The 14104-nt window shown below is 36.9% G+C and overlaps 1 protein-coding gene across 1 annotated transcript in view; it reads right to left on the bottom strand.

The window, feature by feature from the left end:
• CACNA2D3 (calcium voltage-gated channel auxiliary subunit alpha2delta 3) overlaps positions 1–14104 on the bottom strand; it is a 2619084-nt gene that overhangs the window by 1739004 nt on the left and 865976 nt on the right. Inside the window, exon 9 of the mRNA XM_044078472.1 lies at positions 13343–13417. Coding sequence (XP_043934407.1) covers positions 13343–13417 — 75 coding nt within the window. The remainder of the gene's footprint in view (positions 1–13342; positions 13418–14104) is intronic.

The raw sequence follows: 14104 nt of genomic DNA, 5'->3' as shown, positions 1-14104 counted from the left end.
ACTAACCATATGGTCTATTCTAAGAATTTTCCAATTATTGACAATAATGTCAACAACAAAGGGAGCATCAAATGAAAAAGTAGTTATAAAATATAATGCTTGCTCACTATCAGACAGTTGGTCACTCCCATCTTTGCCGAGGCTAATTTCACGCATAGTTACTGTACTACCCCTAACGTTATGTAGTCCAAATCCCTGCTTTTCACTTAAAAGAGCCCAGTAGACACCCTTAGTCCTTCAAAAATTTACTTATAAAACAGGTCTTACTACGTTTTCCGTCGACTATTGGTCTGAATGCCAGGTTATTCAATCCCTTATGAATCTTTGGTACTCCAAATATCCGACTCACAACTGGGTGATCATTAACTAGGTACCTAAACTCTTCCTCATTAATATGCCCCTGCCAAAGGAGATCCTCAATGTTCAAAGTAACTTTTCTAAAGGCCATATTTACTCATTAAGACTAACTTCTTCATATGTATCCGTGGCTAATAACCACTTGATGCTGTTTATATAATCCATTCTGTCTATCAGCACCAATCCATTACCTTTATCAGGCTTCATTATTCTTATTAAAGGGTCATTTATTAAGCTATCCAATAGTTCATGCTCAGTAGCGGTCAAATTATCATTAGAATTAAATATTTTTCTAGATTGAGAATTTGTTGCCAGCCTATAGTGTTCCCTAATGTTCCATTCGCATATTTTCTCATATGCATTAGTTACACTATTAGTCGGAGGCATATACCTACTTGGCTTTTTCAGGGGCAATTCACCCGGGTTATACCCAACCCTTTCAAACAATAATCTTAAATTCATCTTTCTTACCAACATTTTTAAGTCAACCAAGGTGTTAGTTAGCCCCCCCCGAGCTAATGGGACAAATGTTAAGCCCTTTGCCAATAAATCGGCATGCTGCTCACCAATAACCTTAGTGGAATAATTATATATTTTAAAATCCTTATAAGTATTAATTATAATATCAGGGCTGCTAGGTCCATTTTGCGTCATCAATGCAGGATTTCCTTGCAAAACTTGAATTAAATCTTCAATTGCACAATCTGTATTATATTGCACTTTGTGAAGGTGTGTCATTACCCTGCCTATTTGTACCTTCATCAGTGTGTACATATTCACTAACTTCCCCAAAGAAAGTTGGGAAAGTATGTAAGCTTATATTACTAAGGGAACCACTCTCCACTTCCATAATAGATGATGCATTGTCCGCTAAGCAATCTATATCAAAATTATTAGCTTGGTATGTTCTTTCATAAGCTTGGTCAAATTCACTTTGTTCCGGATTTAGTGGACTCAAAATCGAATCCGCTACACCAAGCTTATCTGAAATGAGTATAATATCAGGATTTTCCACTGTTAATACTCCTGCAATAGACATGTGCTGACCTACTGTCTATACCTACTTGCCCCATAACATTAGCATCCACTCCCTCAAGCGTTAAGTTGAAATTTGTACCAAACAAGTCAGAAAAAATGTCATCACTTGTCCTTACAACCTTATTGTGTGTACATTGTATACAAAATTTACAATTGCAAGCTTTATCAACTTTCTCAATAACAAAAGAGCAATTTTCGTCACAATCTAAATGTCCAGAATCACACTCGGTTTCGTGATGAACCAAATGTTCATTTATTTTGTCAATAGACGTTAAATCAAAGTCCGAAGTGGCACCCGCCCTAGGATACCAAAAATGTTTGAAGAATCATACTCGCATCCAAAATCACGGGCCACTGATGTAAAGTGCGCTATTGGCATTACAACTTGTTCGTTAAAGGAAGTATCTTCATTAACATCAACGGTACCGCAAGACTACTTGTTACTTTCAAGCAACTGCCGACTATTATTGCAGCGTGAGCTCAATTCACTGCTTCCACTAGCATGACATGACAAAGCTTGAACGCCTAAGGGCAGTTTATTAATGTTATTGCTTGTGAAATTAAACGTATTAGTCAATGGACTTACTACATTTGATATGGCCAACTCTCTATTAGATGTTAAGTTGTTACATTTAGCGGGTACACTCACATTAAAGTAGCCGAAAGAATCAGTTTTAGTTAATAGAAGCGAACACTGATCAGTTTGTTCAATTTGTTTGGGCTCACCTGCAGTTTTGGATATGCTCTCGATTGTTGTGCGTTTCAACGGATCCGGTTGCTCCTGCCGCTTGTGTTGGTTAGATACTTTGGTTTTGCCCCTTGCCTGCTGTAATCGACAGATCTGCTTTCCTCGTGTTGTTGATGGTTCCGCCCCCTTATCCTCTCCGACCTCCTTGGTTCTGCTACTAAAGGGAATTTGTCCCTTTCCTGCTCGTCATTTATGTTCACCTCCACAGACTCCACTTCCTGTTCTCTATTAAAGTGCATTTTACTTAAAGGGACCATGCCAGAGCAATTTCCTTCAGACATAGGAAATACTATATTACGCCTGTACTCATTGCTGTCTCTTTCGATTTTTTTGGCTTTCCTTCTAAAGATATTCTCACATTGGTTATCTATTTCTGCCAACAAGTTGTTATAGTTGGTCAAATAATGTTCAAAATTCAAGTCTGCTGTGATGGATTCATTCATCGTTTCTAAGTCAGACAAGAGAGTGGCTATTTTTTCATCATTGTATTTCACAATAATAGTTAAGAGTTCAAGTCCCATTTTGTTATACAATTCATGTACTTCATCCAACATTTGCTTATTGTTATTAATCCCATTGGGATACTTCCACACTCGCAAACCTTTAGGTACATAGCCACATTCAATATTTTTCTGCAGGTATTCATTTTCTATTTGCAACTTTTTGAAAATGAATAACTTTTTCTCAAAGTCATTTAACTGCTGTGCCATGGTTTTGAATTCATGTTTCTCCACATTTGTATCAGTACTAGCCATTCTCACATTTCTTTGAAAATTAAATGAATTAGACTTCCACCTGTTTGCATCAAATTCAGCTTCTAGATTGTTACCTTCTGGCTTTCTCAAAGGTAAAGGATTCGTAGACCTCACTCCAGTATTCACTTCAGAAGAGCTACGACCTTCTCCAACTACTGTTGCAAATTCCCTTTTTCTTTTAACATTAAGGCACTCATTGTTAACATTCTTCTAATTCTGCTGGCCTTCTACCAAGGTTTGAATCTGCTTAGAATGTTCAAGTAATTTCTGGTTAATAGCTTCCAATAAGCTCAAAATGTCTGGTCCAACACCACCACTTTCCATACCACAATGCACAGAACAAGACCAAAAACAAATATAAACCAGCAGTTGAGCTCCAAGAAGCAACCAGAACAGCACTGAGCAACACAAATTTTTGACCTAGGTTTCGTCTTTAATCCGACTTCATCAGAACACAAGTTAAGAATGTAAACATATATAATATACCAAAAATAGGGAAGATAAGACATATTGGTGTTTGTAATGGTGTTTAGTTATGTTCTCCTTCTGATGTATGCTGGCCTTTTAATTTAGGTGTGTTAACCATTGTATTAAGTAATTTTCTGTTGATTGGTGATGATGTCATTTTAAGGTGTATATAAGGAATTTTTTATCATTCTTAACTTGTGTTCTGATGAAGTCGGATTAAAGACGAAACCTAGGTCAAAAATTCGTGTTGCTCAGTGCTGTTCTGGTTGCTTCTTGGAGCTCAATTGCTGGTTTATATTTGTTTTTGGTCTTGTTCTGTGCATTGTAGTATGGAAAGTGGTGGTGTTGGACCAGACAATTTGAGCTTAATGGAAGCTATTAACCAGAAATTACTTGAACATTCTAAGCAGATTCAAACCTTGGTAGAAGACCAGCAGAAGGAGAAGAATGTTAACAATGAGTGCCTTAATGTTAAAAGAAAAAGGGAATTTGCAACAGTAGTTGGAGAAGGTCGTAGCTCTTCTGAAGTGAATACTGGAGTGAGGTCTACGAATCGTTTACCTTTGAGAAAGCCAGAAGGTAACAATCTAGAAGCTGAATTTGATGCAAACAGGTGGAAGTCTAATTCATTTAATTTTCAAAGAAATGTGAGAATGGCTAGTACTGATACAAATGTGGATAAACATGAATTCAAAACCATGGCACAGCAGTTAAATGACTTTGAGAAAAAGTTATTCATTTTCAAAAAGTTGCAAATAGAAAATGAATACCTGCAGAAAAATATTGAATGTGGCTATGTACCTAAAGGTTTGCGAGTGTGGAAGTATCTCAATGGGATTAATAACAATAAGCAAATGTTGGATGAAGTACATGAATTGTATAACAAAATGGGACTTGAACTCTTAACTATTATTGTGAAATACAATGATGAAAAAATAGCCACTCTCTTGTCTGACTTAGAAACGAGGAATGAATCCATCACAGCAGACTTGAATTTTGAACATTATTTGACCAACTATAACAACTTGTTGGCAGAAATAGATAACCAATGTGAGAATATCTTTAGAAGGAAAGCCAAAAAAATCGAAAGAGACAGCAATGAGTACAGGCGTAATATAGTATTTCCTATGTCTGAAGGAAATTGCTATGGCATGGTCCCTTTAAGTAAAATGCACTTTAATAGAGAACAGGAAGTGGAGTCTGTGGAGGTGAACATAAATGACGAGCAGGAAAGGGACGAATTCCCTTTAGTAGCAGAACCAAGGAGGTCAGAGAGGATAAGGGGGCGGAACCATCAACAACATGAGGAAAGCAGATCTGTCGATTACAGCAGGCAAGGGGCAAAACCAAAGTATCTAACCAACACAAGCGGCAGGAGCAACCGGATCCGTTGAAACGCACAACAATCGAGAGCGTATCCAAAACTGCAGGTGAGCCCAAACAAATTGAACAAACTGATCAGTGTTCGCTTCTATTAACTAAAACTGATTCTTTCGGCTACTTTAATGTGAGCGTACCCGCTAAATGTAACAACTTAACAGCTAATAGAGAGTTGGCCATATCAAATGTAGTAAGTCCATTGACTAATACGTTTAATTTCACAAGCAATAACATTAATAAACTGCCCTTAGGCGTTCAAGCTTTGTCATGTCATGCTAGTGGAAGCAGTGAATTGAGCTCACGCTGCAATAATAGTTGGCAGTTGCTTGAAAGTAACAAGCAGTCTTGCGGTACCGTTGATGTTAATGAAGATACTTCCTTTAACGAACAAGTTGTAATGCCAATAGCGCACTTTACATCAGTGGCCCGTGATTTTGGATGCGAGTATGATTCTTCAAACATTTTTTGTTATCCTAGGGCGGGTGCCACTTCGGACTTTGATTTAACGTCTATTGACAAAATAAATGAACATTTGGTTCATCACGAAACCGAGTGTGATTCTGGACATTTAGATTGTGACGAAAATTGCTCTTTTGTTATTGAGAAAGTTGATAAAGCTTGCAATTGTAAATTTTGTATACAATGTACACACAATAAGGTTGTAAGGACAAGTGATGACATTTTTTCTGACTTGTTTGGTACAAATTTCAACTTAACGCTTGAGGGAGTGGATGCTAATGTTATGGGGCAAGTAGGTATAGACAGTAGGTCAGCACATGTCTATGGTAACATCGGTATTGCAGGAGTATTAACAGTGGAAAATCCTGATATTATACTCATTTCAGATAAGCTTGGTGTAGCGGATTCGATTTTGAGTCCACTAAATCTGGAACAAAGTGAATTTGACCAAGCTTATGAAAGAACATACCAAGCTAATAATTTTGATATAGATTGCTTAGCGGACAATGCATCATCTATTATGGAAGTGGAGAGTGGTTCCCTTAGTAATATAAGCTTACATACTTTCCCAACTTTCTTTGGGGAAGTTAGTGAATATGTACACACTGATGAAGGTACAAATAGGCAGGGTAATGACACACCTTCACAAAGTGCACGCGAATATAATACAGATTGTGCAATTGAAGATTTAATTCAAGTTTTGCAAGGAAATCCTGCATTAATGACGCAAAATGGACCTAGCAGCCCTGATATTATAGTTAATACTTATAAGGATTTTAAAATATATAATTATTCCACTAAGGTTATTGGTGAGCAGCATGCCGATTTATTGGCAAAGGGCTTAACATTTGTCCCATTAGCTCGGGGGGGCCTAACTAACACCTTGGTTGACTTAAAAATGTTGGTAAGAAAGATGAATTTAAGATTATTGTTTGAAAGGGTTGGGTATAACCCGGGTGAATTGCCCCTGAAAAAGCCAAGTAGGTATATGCCTCCGACTAATAGTGTAACTAATGCATATGAGAAAATATGTGAATGGGACATTAGGGAACACTATAGGCTGGCAACAAATTCTCAATCTAGAAAAATATTTAATTCTAATGATAATTTGACCACTACTGAGCATGAACTATTGGATAGCTTAATAAATGACCCTTTAATAAGAATAATGAAGCCTGATAAAGGTAATGGATTGGTGCTGATAGACAGAATGGATTATATAAACAGCATCAAGTGGTTATTAGCCACGGATACATATGAAGAAGTTAGTCTTAATGAGGTAAATATGGCCTTTAGAAAAGTTACTTTGAACATTGAGGATCTCCTTTGGCAGGGGCATATTAATGAGGAAGAGTTTAGGTACCTAGTTAATGATCACCCAGTTATGAGTCGGATATTTGGAGTACCAAAGATTCATAAGGGATTGAATAACCTGGCATTCAGACCAATAGTCGACGGAAAACGTAGTAAGACCTGTTTTATAAGTAAATTTTTGAAGGACTAAGGGTGTCTACTGGGCTCTTTTAAGTGAAAAGCAGGGATTTGGACTACATAACGTTAGGGGTAGTACAGTAACTATGCATGAAATTAGCCTCGGCAATGATGGGAGTGACCAACTGTCTGATAGTGAGCAAGCATTATATTTTATAACTACTTTTTCATTTGACGCTCCCTTTGTTGTTGACATTATTGTCAATAATTGGAAAATTCTTAGAATAGACCATATGGTTAGTCGAAAGTTAGGGGGAGCGCCTAAGTGTGTATATAGGAAAGGAGTTTCCTTTAAACAACTATTGGAGAAAAGTGATACCACACAAACATTTACTGGTAGGAACAAAGGCAATTATAAGTGTGGTAGATGTAGTGTATGTCACTTAATCAAAGCTACGGGGGCTCGATTCACATTAGCTGGAATAAATGTTAAAGTAGAAGCCCATTTTGATTGTTACTCAACAAATGTTTATGTGGCCACCTGCATACAATGTCCTGCTTTTTATATAGGAAAGACCTGCAGGGCATTAAGGGACCGCATTATTGAACATCAGTCGGACATAAGGCTAAGAAAGAAGACTAATGCCCTGTATAGACACATAGACAGTAATAGTGGGCATCAATTTATGTTTAGTGTTTTACAACAAATTACAGTGGACAAATTAGGTAGGAAATTAGATGTGCATTTGGATATAGCTGAGATGAGATGGCAGCTGTTATTCAATGCACAGGAATTTCCTGGAATCAATGATTGCATTTCTATAATGCCTGTTTTAAAGCTAAAAAACATATTGGGGTAATGAAGTATCTGTTTTTTATTTAACTGTCAAGTGTCAATAAAATGGAATTGTACATATAATATACCAAAAATAGGGAAGATAAGACATATTGGTGTTTGTAATGGTGTTTAGTTATGTTCTCCTTCTGATGTATGCTGGCCTTTTAATTTAGGTGTGTTAACCATTGTATTAAGTAATTTTCTGTTGATTGGTGATGATGTCATTTTAAGGTGTATATAAGGAATTTTTTATCATTCTTAACTTGTGTTCTGATGAAGTCGGATTAAAGACGAAACCTAGGTCAAAAATTCGTGTTGCTCAGTGCTGTTCTGGTTGCTTCTTGGAGCTCAATTGCCGTTAGCCTAGTACCAACCTATGAACCTATAAATTAAGAAAACATTGTCTCATGCACTTTTAGAATGTAAAGGATAAGTAGTTATGAAAAATTTTGAAAAAAATGAATGTAGCATAAAAGGACACAAATAATTCAGAATAATGATGATGTACAGGAAGTAACCTTGAAGTTACAGTTACATGCATTTGGATGGTGTGTTATGAAAATGTTGCTATTAAGAAGCGGAGCATTAGTGATATTGCTAATTATATTCAATGCAGTATATAGTACCACATGAAATGACAGTTATAAGTTATGTGATAGGAGCTTGCATTTCTTTCAAGACCTTATATTTCCATGGTTTTAATAAAAAATTATCTTTCTGGATAAGTGGCATAGGATCTTTTACATGTACTTTAGTTACAAGTAGCCAACTGATGCAGATGGGAGCTTGGTCCATTATCTCATTTGATGGGTGGTGAGAATTATATCGCAAGCAGTGCTGCAGCTCTGTATGCCGTACTACAGTCAGTATGGAAAGAAATGAATCCAAGCTCTTGATATATCAGTAGAAGCAAAGTCTTCTAATCTTCCAGCATCAAACACAAGTAGCTACCTCTTGTGCCTATTTACTGTTGTACAGAAGGTGATGATGTCGCTTCAAAATTGGTAAAAAGGGGTAACAATCCTCATTTTCAAAAACAGCCACAAGGACATGTGCTCCAGTTACAAAGGGATCGTTTTCCTCACCATCATTGAGACATCTTATAACAGCATGATGAAAAAGAGATAATGTCTAACAGCTGAGCATCAGATTCAATAGACTTATGGACGTCTTAGTGATCAATGAGTAATGGACGAAGCCTTTGGCCTTTTATTGATACTGCATAAGATCATGGGATTCTGCAAGCATATACACATATATTTTATAGACATAAACAAGGCATTAACCATGTACCAAAAGGTCTTATGGTACAAGTTCTAAGGACTTTTTCTGTACATGCTTTAGACCACATCTTCGAGAACAAGCATTGTGTCTGCAGTTTGACTAGTGACAATATACACAAAACTCATCTGAGGCTGTGCAGTGTCTCTTCTATTCAGTTAAGAGTTTTAGGATGATGTATCAAATTGTTTTCCATCTACCCATCATGTCCTAGACATGTGCTAAGGTCTCCACCCCATCAGCTGTGCTAGTTGCATGTCTCATGGGAGGGATTATGTATTTCAACTCAAATGGGAATGGATTCAGATCCCATAGGATGAGGTGGAAAGTATTGTGGACAGAAAAGTCTGCTTGGCTTGCTTTTACCATGACCATCACCTGGACAAGCATTTTAGAACAGGCAAAGATGGGTGGATATATTTCACAACCAACTATTAACAGAATGAAATCTACAAGTTCAACTGCAAAGATTACTTGAAGCACAAATTGCACACCAGATACTGTCTGAAGATATTGCATTCTCAAAGAAAAAAGTGCAAATTTAGATTAATTGAGTTTTACTTCCAAACACTCTTCTCCGCACATATTGTTAAGTTGAATGTTCTGGTTTCCCTATCCCTAACACCTTGATTCAGTGGTTGCATCACCCTAATGGGCTTTACTAATCAGGGCCAGCAGTTTCCTCAAATAATTAAGTTAAGCTGATCTTTATTAAACAGCTGCTGTCTGCTCCAAGAATCCCCCATCTGCTACCAGCTTCTGCCTTTTTTCATAAACCGTTATTCTCACAATGCCTCTGTAGTGCATTTTCTTCCTGTTTAGCTAAGACCATACAACCACTCTGCTTTTTTCTAACCCTTCTAGATTCCATGCTTCTCCTATCTACTGAGTTTATCTTCTGCTCCACATCCAAAGACTAGTTACAGTGCTCACTATACTGGTCTGTCTCTCTCTCTCTCTCTCTCTCTTTCACAAACACACACACACACACACTCAAGCATGCACACAGACAACACACACAGACACACGCACACTCAAGCATGCACACACACACACACACACACACGCACACACACAAACACACACACACACAGTCTCTGTGTTTCTCTCTTTCAACACCATCCCAAGTAAGCTGTTTCACCTGTCATTGCAGCACACCTTACACTATAACTTACTGTAAATATACTTTGAGATGTAGTCAAAATGTTATGTAAGCCTTTCAAAACAATGAATGCTTGAAAAATACCATGTTTCTAGAAACTAATGGTTGAATATAATGGTTGATCTCTTGTGTCTGCCAAGCCTATTAAGAAAGAATATAAAGTAAAATATCTTCTTGATTCACAGACTTTGATAAGAAGTAACCTTTTCAAATGTCAGCAATGGCTAGATCGAGTCCTGAAATGCAGAGACTCAATGGCCAAAAGAGTAGTCTTGTATATACTAAGACCAAGATGCCATCTCTGGGGATATTCCCTTTTCTCAAAGATATGGCAGTCTCAGAGATGGTATATATAAGGACAGGGGTTTGCCTCTCACATGAGGGGTGTGCAGGGAGGGGGGGCTTGCCTTCTCTCCACAAAAGGAAGTTTTAAGGAAAAGAGTGATTTTTGAGATTTGCTCTTCTCCAGGTTTTCAATCTTTTTTTTTTTTTTTTGGCTTTTCAGCACTTGGCATTTCATGCATCAACATTCAATCACAACACTGCAATAAGACTTAGATCTTAATGATTCTAGCTGTGTGTTGAATGAAACGTCTGTATTAAAGCCCCTTCTCTTTTTCAGCTCTTTAACTCCCAGTGTCTGTTGCACGTGCTGCTGTATTTTCTGTTGGCCACCTCTTTGAACTGCTCAGGGCATTCATTAGCCAGCTGTATACTGTCTGAAATGTGTTTTTTTAACTGTTTAAATTATCTTACATCATCCTTTTATCAATACCTTCTTGTTATGGTATTTCAATTTTCATTACTCTTTCTCTCCCACGTGTTATAGTTATGCACTTGATCATTTTTCTATTCTCTGTTTTAAAAATGTCTTTCTCTTTATCTCTATGACCCTGGACATAGTCTGACATTCATCTCTTAAGCTTAATGAAGTCAACAGACCCCTCATCACTAAGAGCTTTTCATCCAGAAAAAAGGAGGTCATTGTCCCACTGTACTCATCCCTCATTAGACCCATTATAGAATACAACGCCCCGTTTGGTATGTATCTCTCAAGGCATCTGCAACAACTGGAAAGACCGCAGGAATACCTCACTAAAAGAATCACAGGCCTACAGCAGATGCCCTATGCTGACCATCTAAAAAAACTCCAGCTGTACTCTTAACGTCTACTCAGAGGTGATCTCTGCTTAAGTTACAAGGTCATGTCAAACCCAGAGCTGCTGGACATGTACACTTAAAGGAATCCCAATCCCTCAGAGCCACATGCTCCAGGGATCTAAACCTTGTCATCACAATGAACAAAACATTCTGGAGGGATAGGTTCCTGACCCAGAGACTCCCCAGACTCTGGAATAGACTGCCCATACATGTGAAGCAGAGCGCCTCTTTGGCCCTCTTCAAAAGGAACCTTGACGATTGGATGGGAGATAGGAAATTCACCCCGGGGATCCCAGGGATCACATCAGTCACCCTGCTAGACAGGGGTCCAGGGAAGTAAATACTGTGGGAAGAAATAGCCAGGGAATTGTTATGGCTAGGCTTGTATAGGCCCTAGGTCCGATAGCTTAGTACCAACCTATGAACCAATGATGAGAAACTTAATGTATACATAAAAGTAAACAATTAAAAAAGCCACTCTGCACCTCTTACACTAGGGGTTTTCACTGCATACTTTCAGGGGAAAAAGCATGTCCCTTTTCCAAGGTCATGTAATCTCATGCACAGTAATATTTCATGACAAATGTTAAATAGATGAATAAATAAGTAAGCTGTCCTTATCAATTGGACCAATGAACATGGTAGCACTGCTACTGAGTATAACAGTGGAACCTTACTAAATGCAGCACCACATGAAATGAGAATGTCATTAGTGTCTTCCAACATCGGTGTCCTAACTAAGCACATTGACTCAGTCTATTCCAGTTCTTTTTGGCACAAACTTGTCCTTTTTTCATTAGACACAATTTAGTACCTATCTGGCTACTAGCACACTACAGCAGAACTTGTTGCAGGCTACCTATAAGTACCCAGTCCCAGACCTTTGCAGCTGTACTGATGCCATCAGTGACTGATATGATGTTATAATCAAGCCCAGCTAAATAATAGCAACTAGAGAGTTGAGATTTTATATCGTATTCGTAATTGTTAATTTTTTTTTCACTGGTACAACTGAGATTCACTTCTGCAGGTCTTGTTAAAGTGGAAATCACCATAAGCACATATCATGGTGAATCAGTCATTGAACTGTTTGTAGCTATAATTTTTAGACCATCGTTATGTAATTAATACACCATGTTACTGTAATTATTTTGATGATTAGCAAAGACTAAATGCATTAGAGTGCTATGTATATTTGTTTAATAGTGCCATTATAATGGAAGTGAGACTAGCTACATTTGAGTAACAGAGACTTTGGCAACCTCCTCTTGTTCTGTGACAAGACTACATTTTCTAAAAGGAGACTGTATAATTTTGTTTACACCCTTCTCCACACCAAAAACATTGCCAGTTATTTTACAAACTGTCTGGTCCTTCTTTACATGTCATTTTCCAGTGTTCCTGTTTGTCTCCACCAATCTCACCTATGCATGCTGGCACCCTGGACACCACAATCCCTTGGCAAATAATGTTGCCTAAGAATCTTTCACTATTTCTGCATGCTCTGTTTGCCAGTACTTTGCTTGATCCTAACACACACTAACTCAGTATCAAAGTATATCCTCCTGTACTTCCCAGAGCATCAGAAACTGAAAATGACTGTTCAAATATTTGATTATGCCTTAAATTTCATTCTGCACTGACACAATTATCAACTGCTTTTCAAGAAGAAATTCTCAGAATCTGGCTACTGCTGCTACTGAATCTTCAGCACTCAGACATCACTAAGTTCTAGCCTTTTGTCTAGTTATCATATAAACAATGACAGTTTCAAGCTTGGCAGAACATAAAATGAAAATGTTTTTATCCACATATATATGATTTATATTCCATATCTATATAAAAATCTTTCTTATGAATTGTATTCATAATAAACGCACCAAACCACTATGGTCAAAACTCTGTAGAGTAGCTTTTCTGTGACACATGGATGATACATGGCAAGAAAGAAGAATAATTCAGAAAAAAAATGCCATAAGCATTAATTTCATTAAGATTAAGAAGAAATATAAAGGCAATACAGAAAAAGGAGTTTTTATTCAAAAAATATTTTGCAAAGATTTTTGCTGCTCTCCGATACAATTCCATATGATACGTTTGAAGTGCAATGCAAATGCTAGTTTACTTGTATCTGTGAAGCTATTTATATTCAAAGAAATTCTTACTGTGTAGAAATAACACATAGCTTAGATATGTAATTAATTCAGGTGTAGTACAAAACATATGTATATTCTATAAATATAAACTTAAATAATTTTACTTACCAAAGGCCTTAGTTCTGGATGAGTCAGAATATATCCATTGTTTGTTATTGCAAATGCATATCCATGAATACCTAACTAAAAGAGTAAAAAAAAGAGTCTTGATTAGGTTTCAGTCCAGTGTGTTTTAAAATAGAATGATATTCACTTGAACTGTTAGCAATTCATGTTTAAAATTTGACCTTCATAATTCTTTCCAACACTACAGTTTATTAGAAGAAATGTAAACCAGTGATCCTTGACATTCTTTGCAAATGAAAACCCATCACATTTATGAGTTCAATCAAAACACCAAATGAAATGGGAAATACACTTGTTAGCACTTCCATTGCTTATTTTATTTATTACAGAATAAATCTAATGAATAATTTTGACACAAGTGAAACTGACCTCTCGAGATATCTTTGAATATATTAAAATGGAAATAGGCATTCCACAGCAGTAGCATAAAGCAGCTATAATGATGTGTATATATAAATCAATTATGTGGCATACAGAAACACTCTAAAGGAAAAGTAATGCTATGAGTAATCTGGTTTTATATAGAACATATACCAAGTGCTGTAACATTTCCAAACCTTCTATTTTATTATTTTTAGGAAAGCATGTTTAAAAAAATTAAAGATACATAACTGTAAAAAATCACCCTTCATTATCAATATATGGGACCCATTCAGAAGACTGACTCAATGGAAAGTTGAACTTTATATGGCCCCCCTGCAAAACATGGATTTTTGTTGTTTTCTGGCATTACACTTTTCAAAA

The sequence above is a fragment of the Protopterus annectens genome, chromosome 7.part1 (assembly GCF_019279795.1).
Source record: "Protopterus annectens isolate FY-2018-M chromosome 7.part1, PAN1.0, whole genome shotgun sequence".
In the NCBI taxonomy this organism is placed as follows: Eukaryota; Metazoa; Chordata; order Ceratodontiformes; family Protopteridae; genus Protopterus; species Protopterus annectens.
This window is presented reverse-complemented; position numbering and strand designations above follow the sequence as displayed.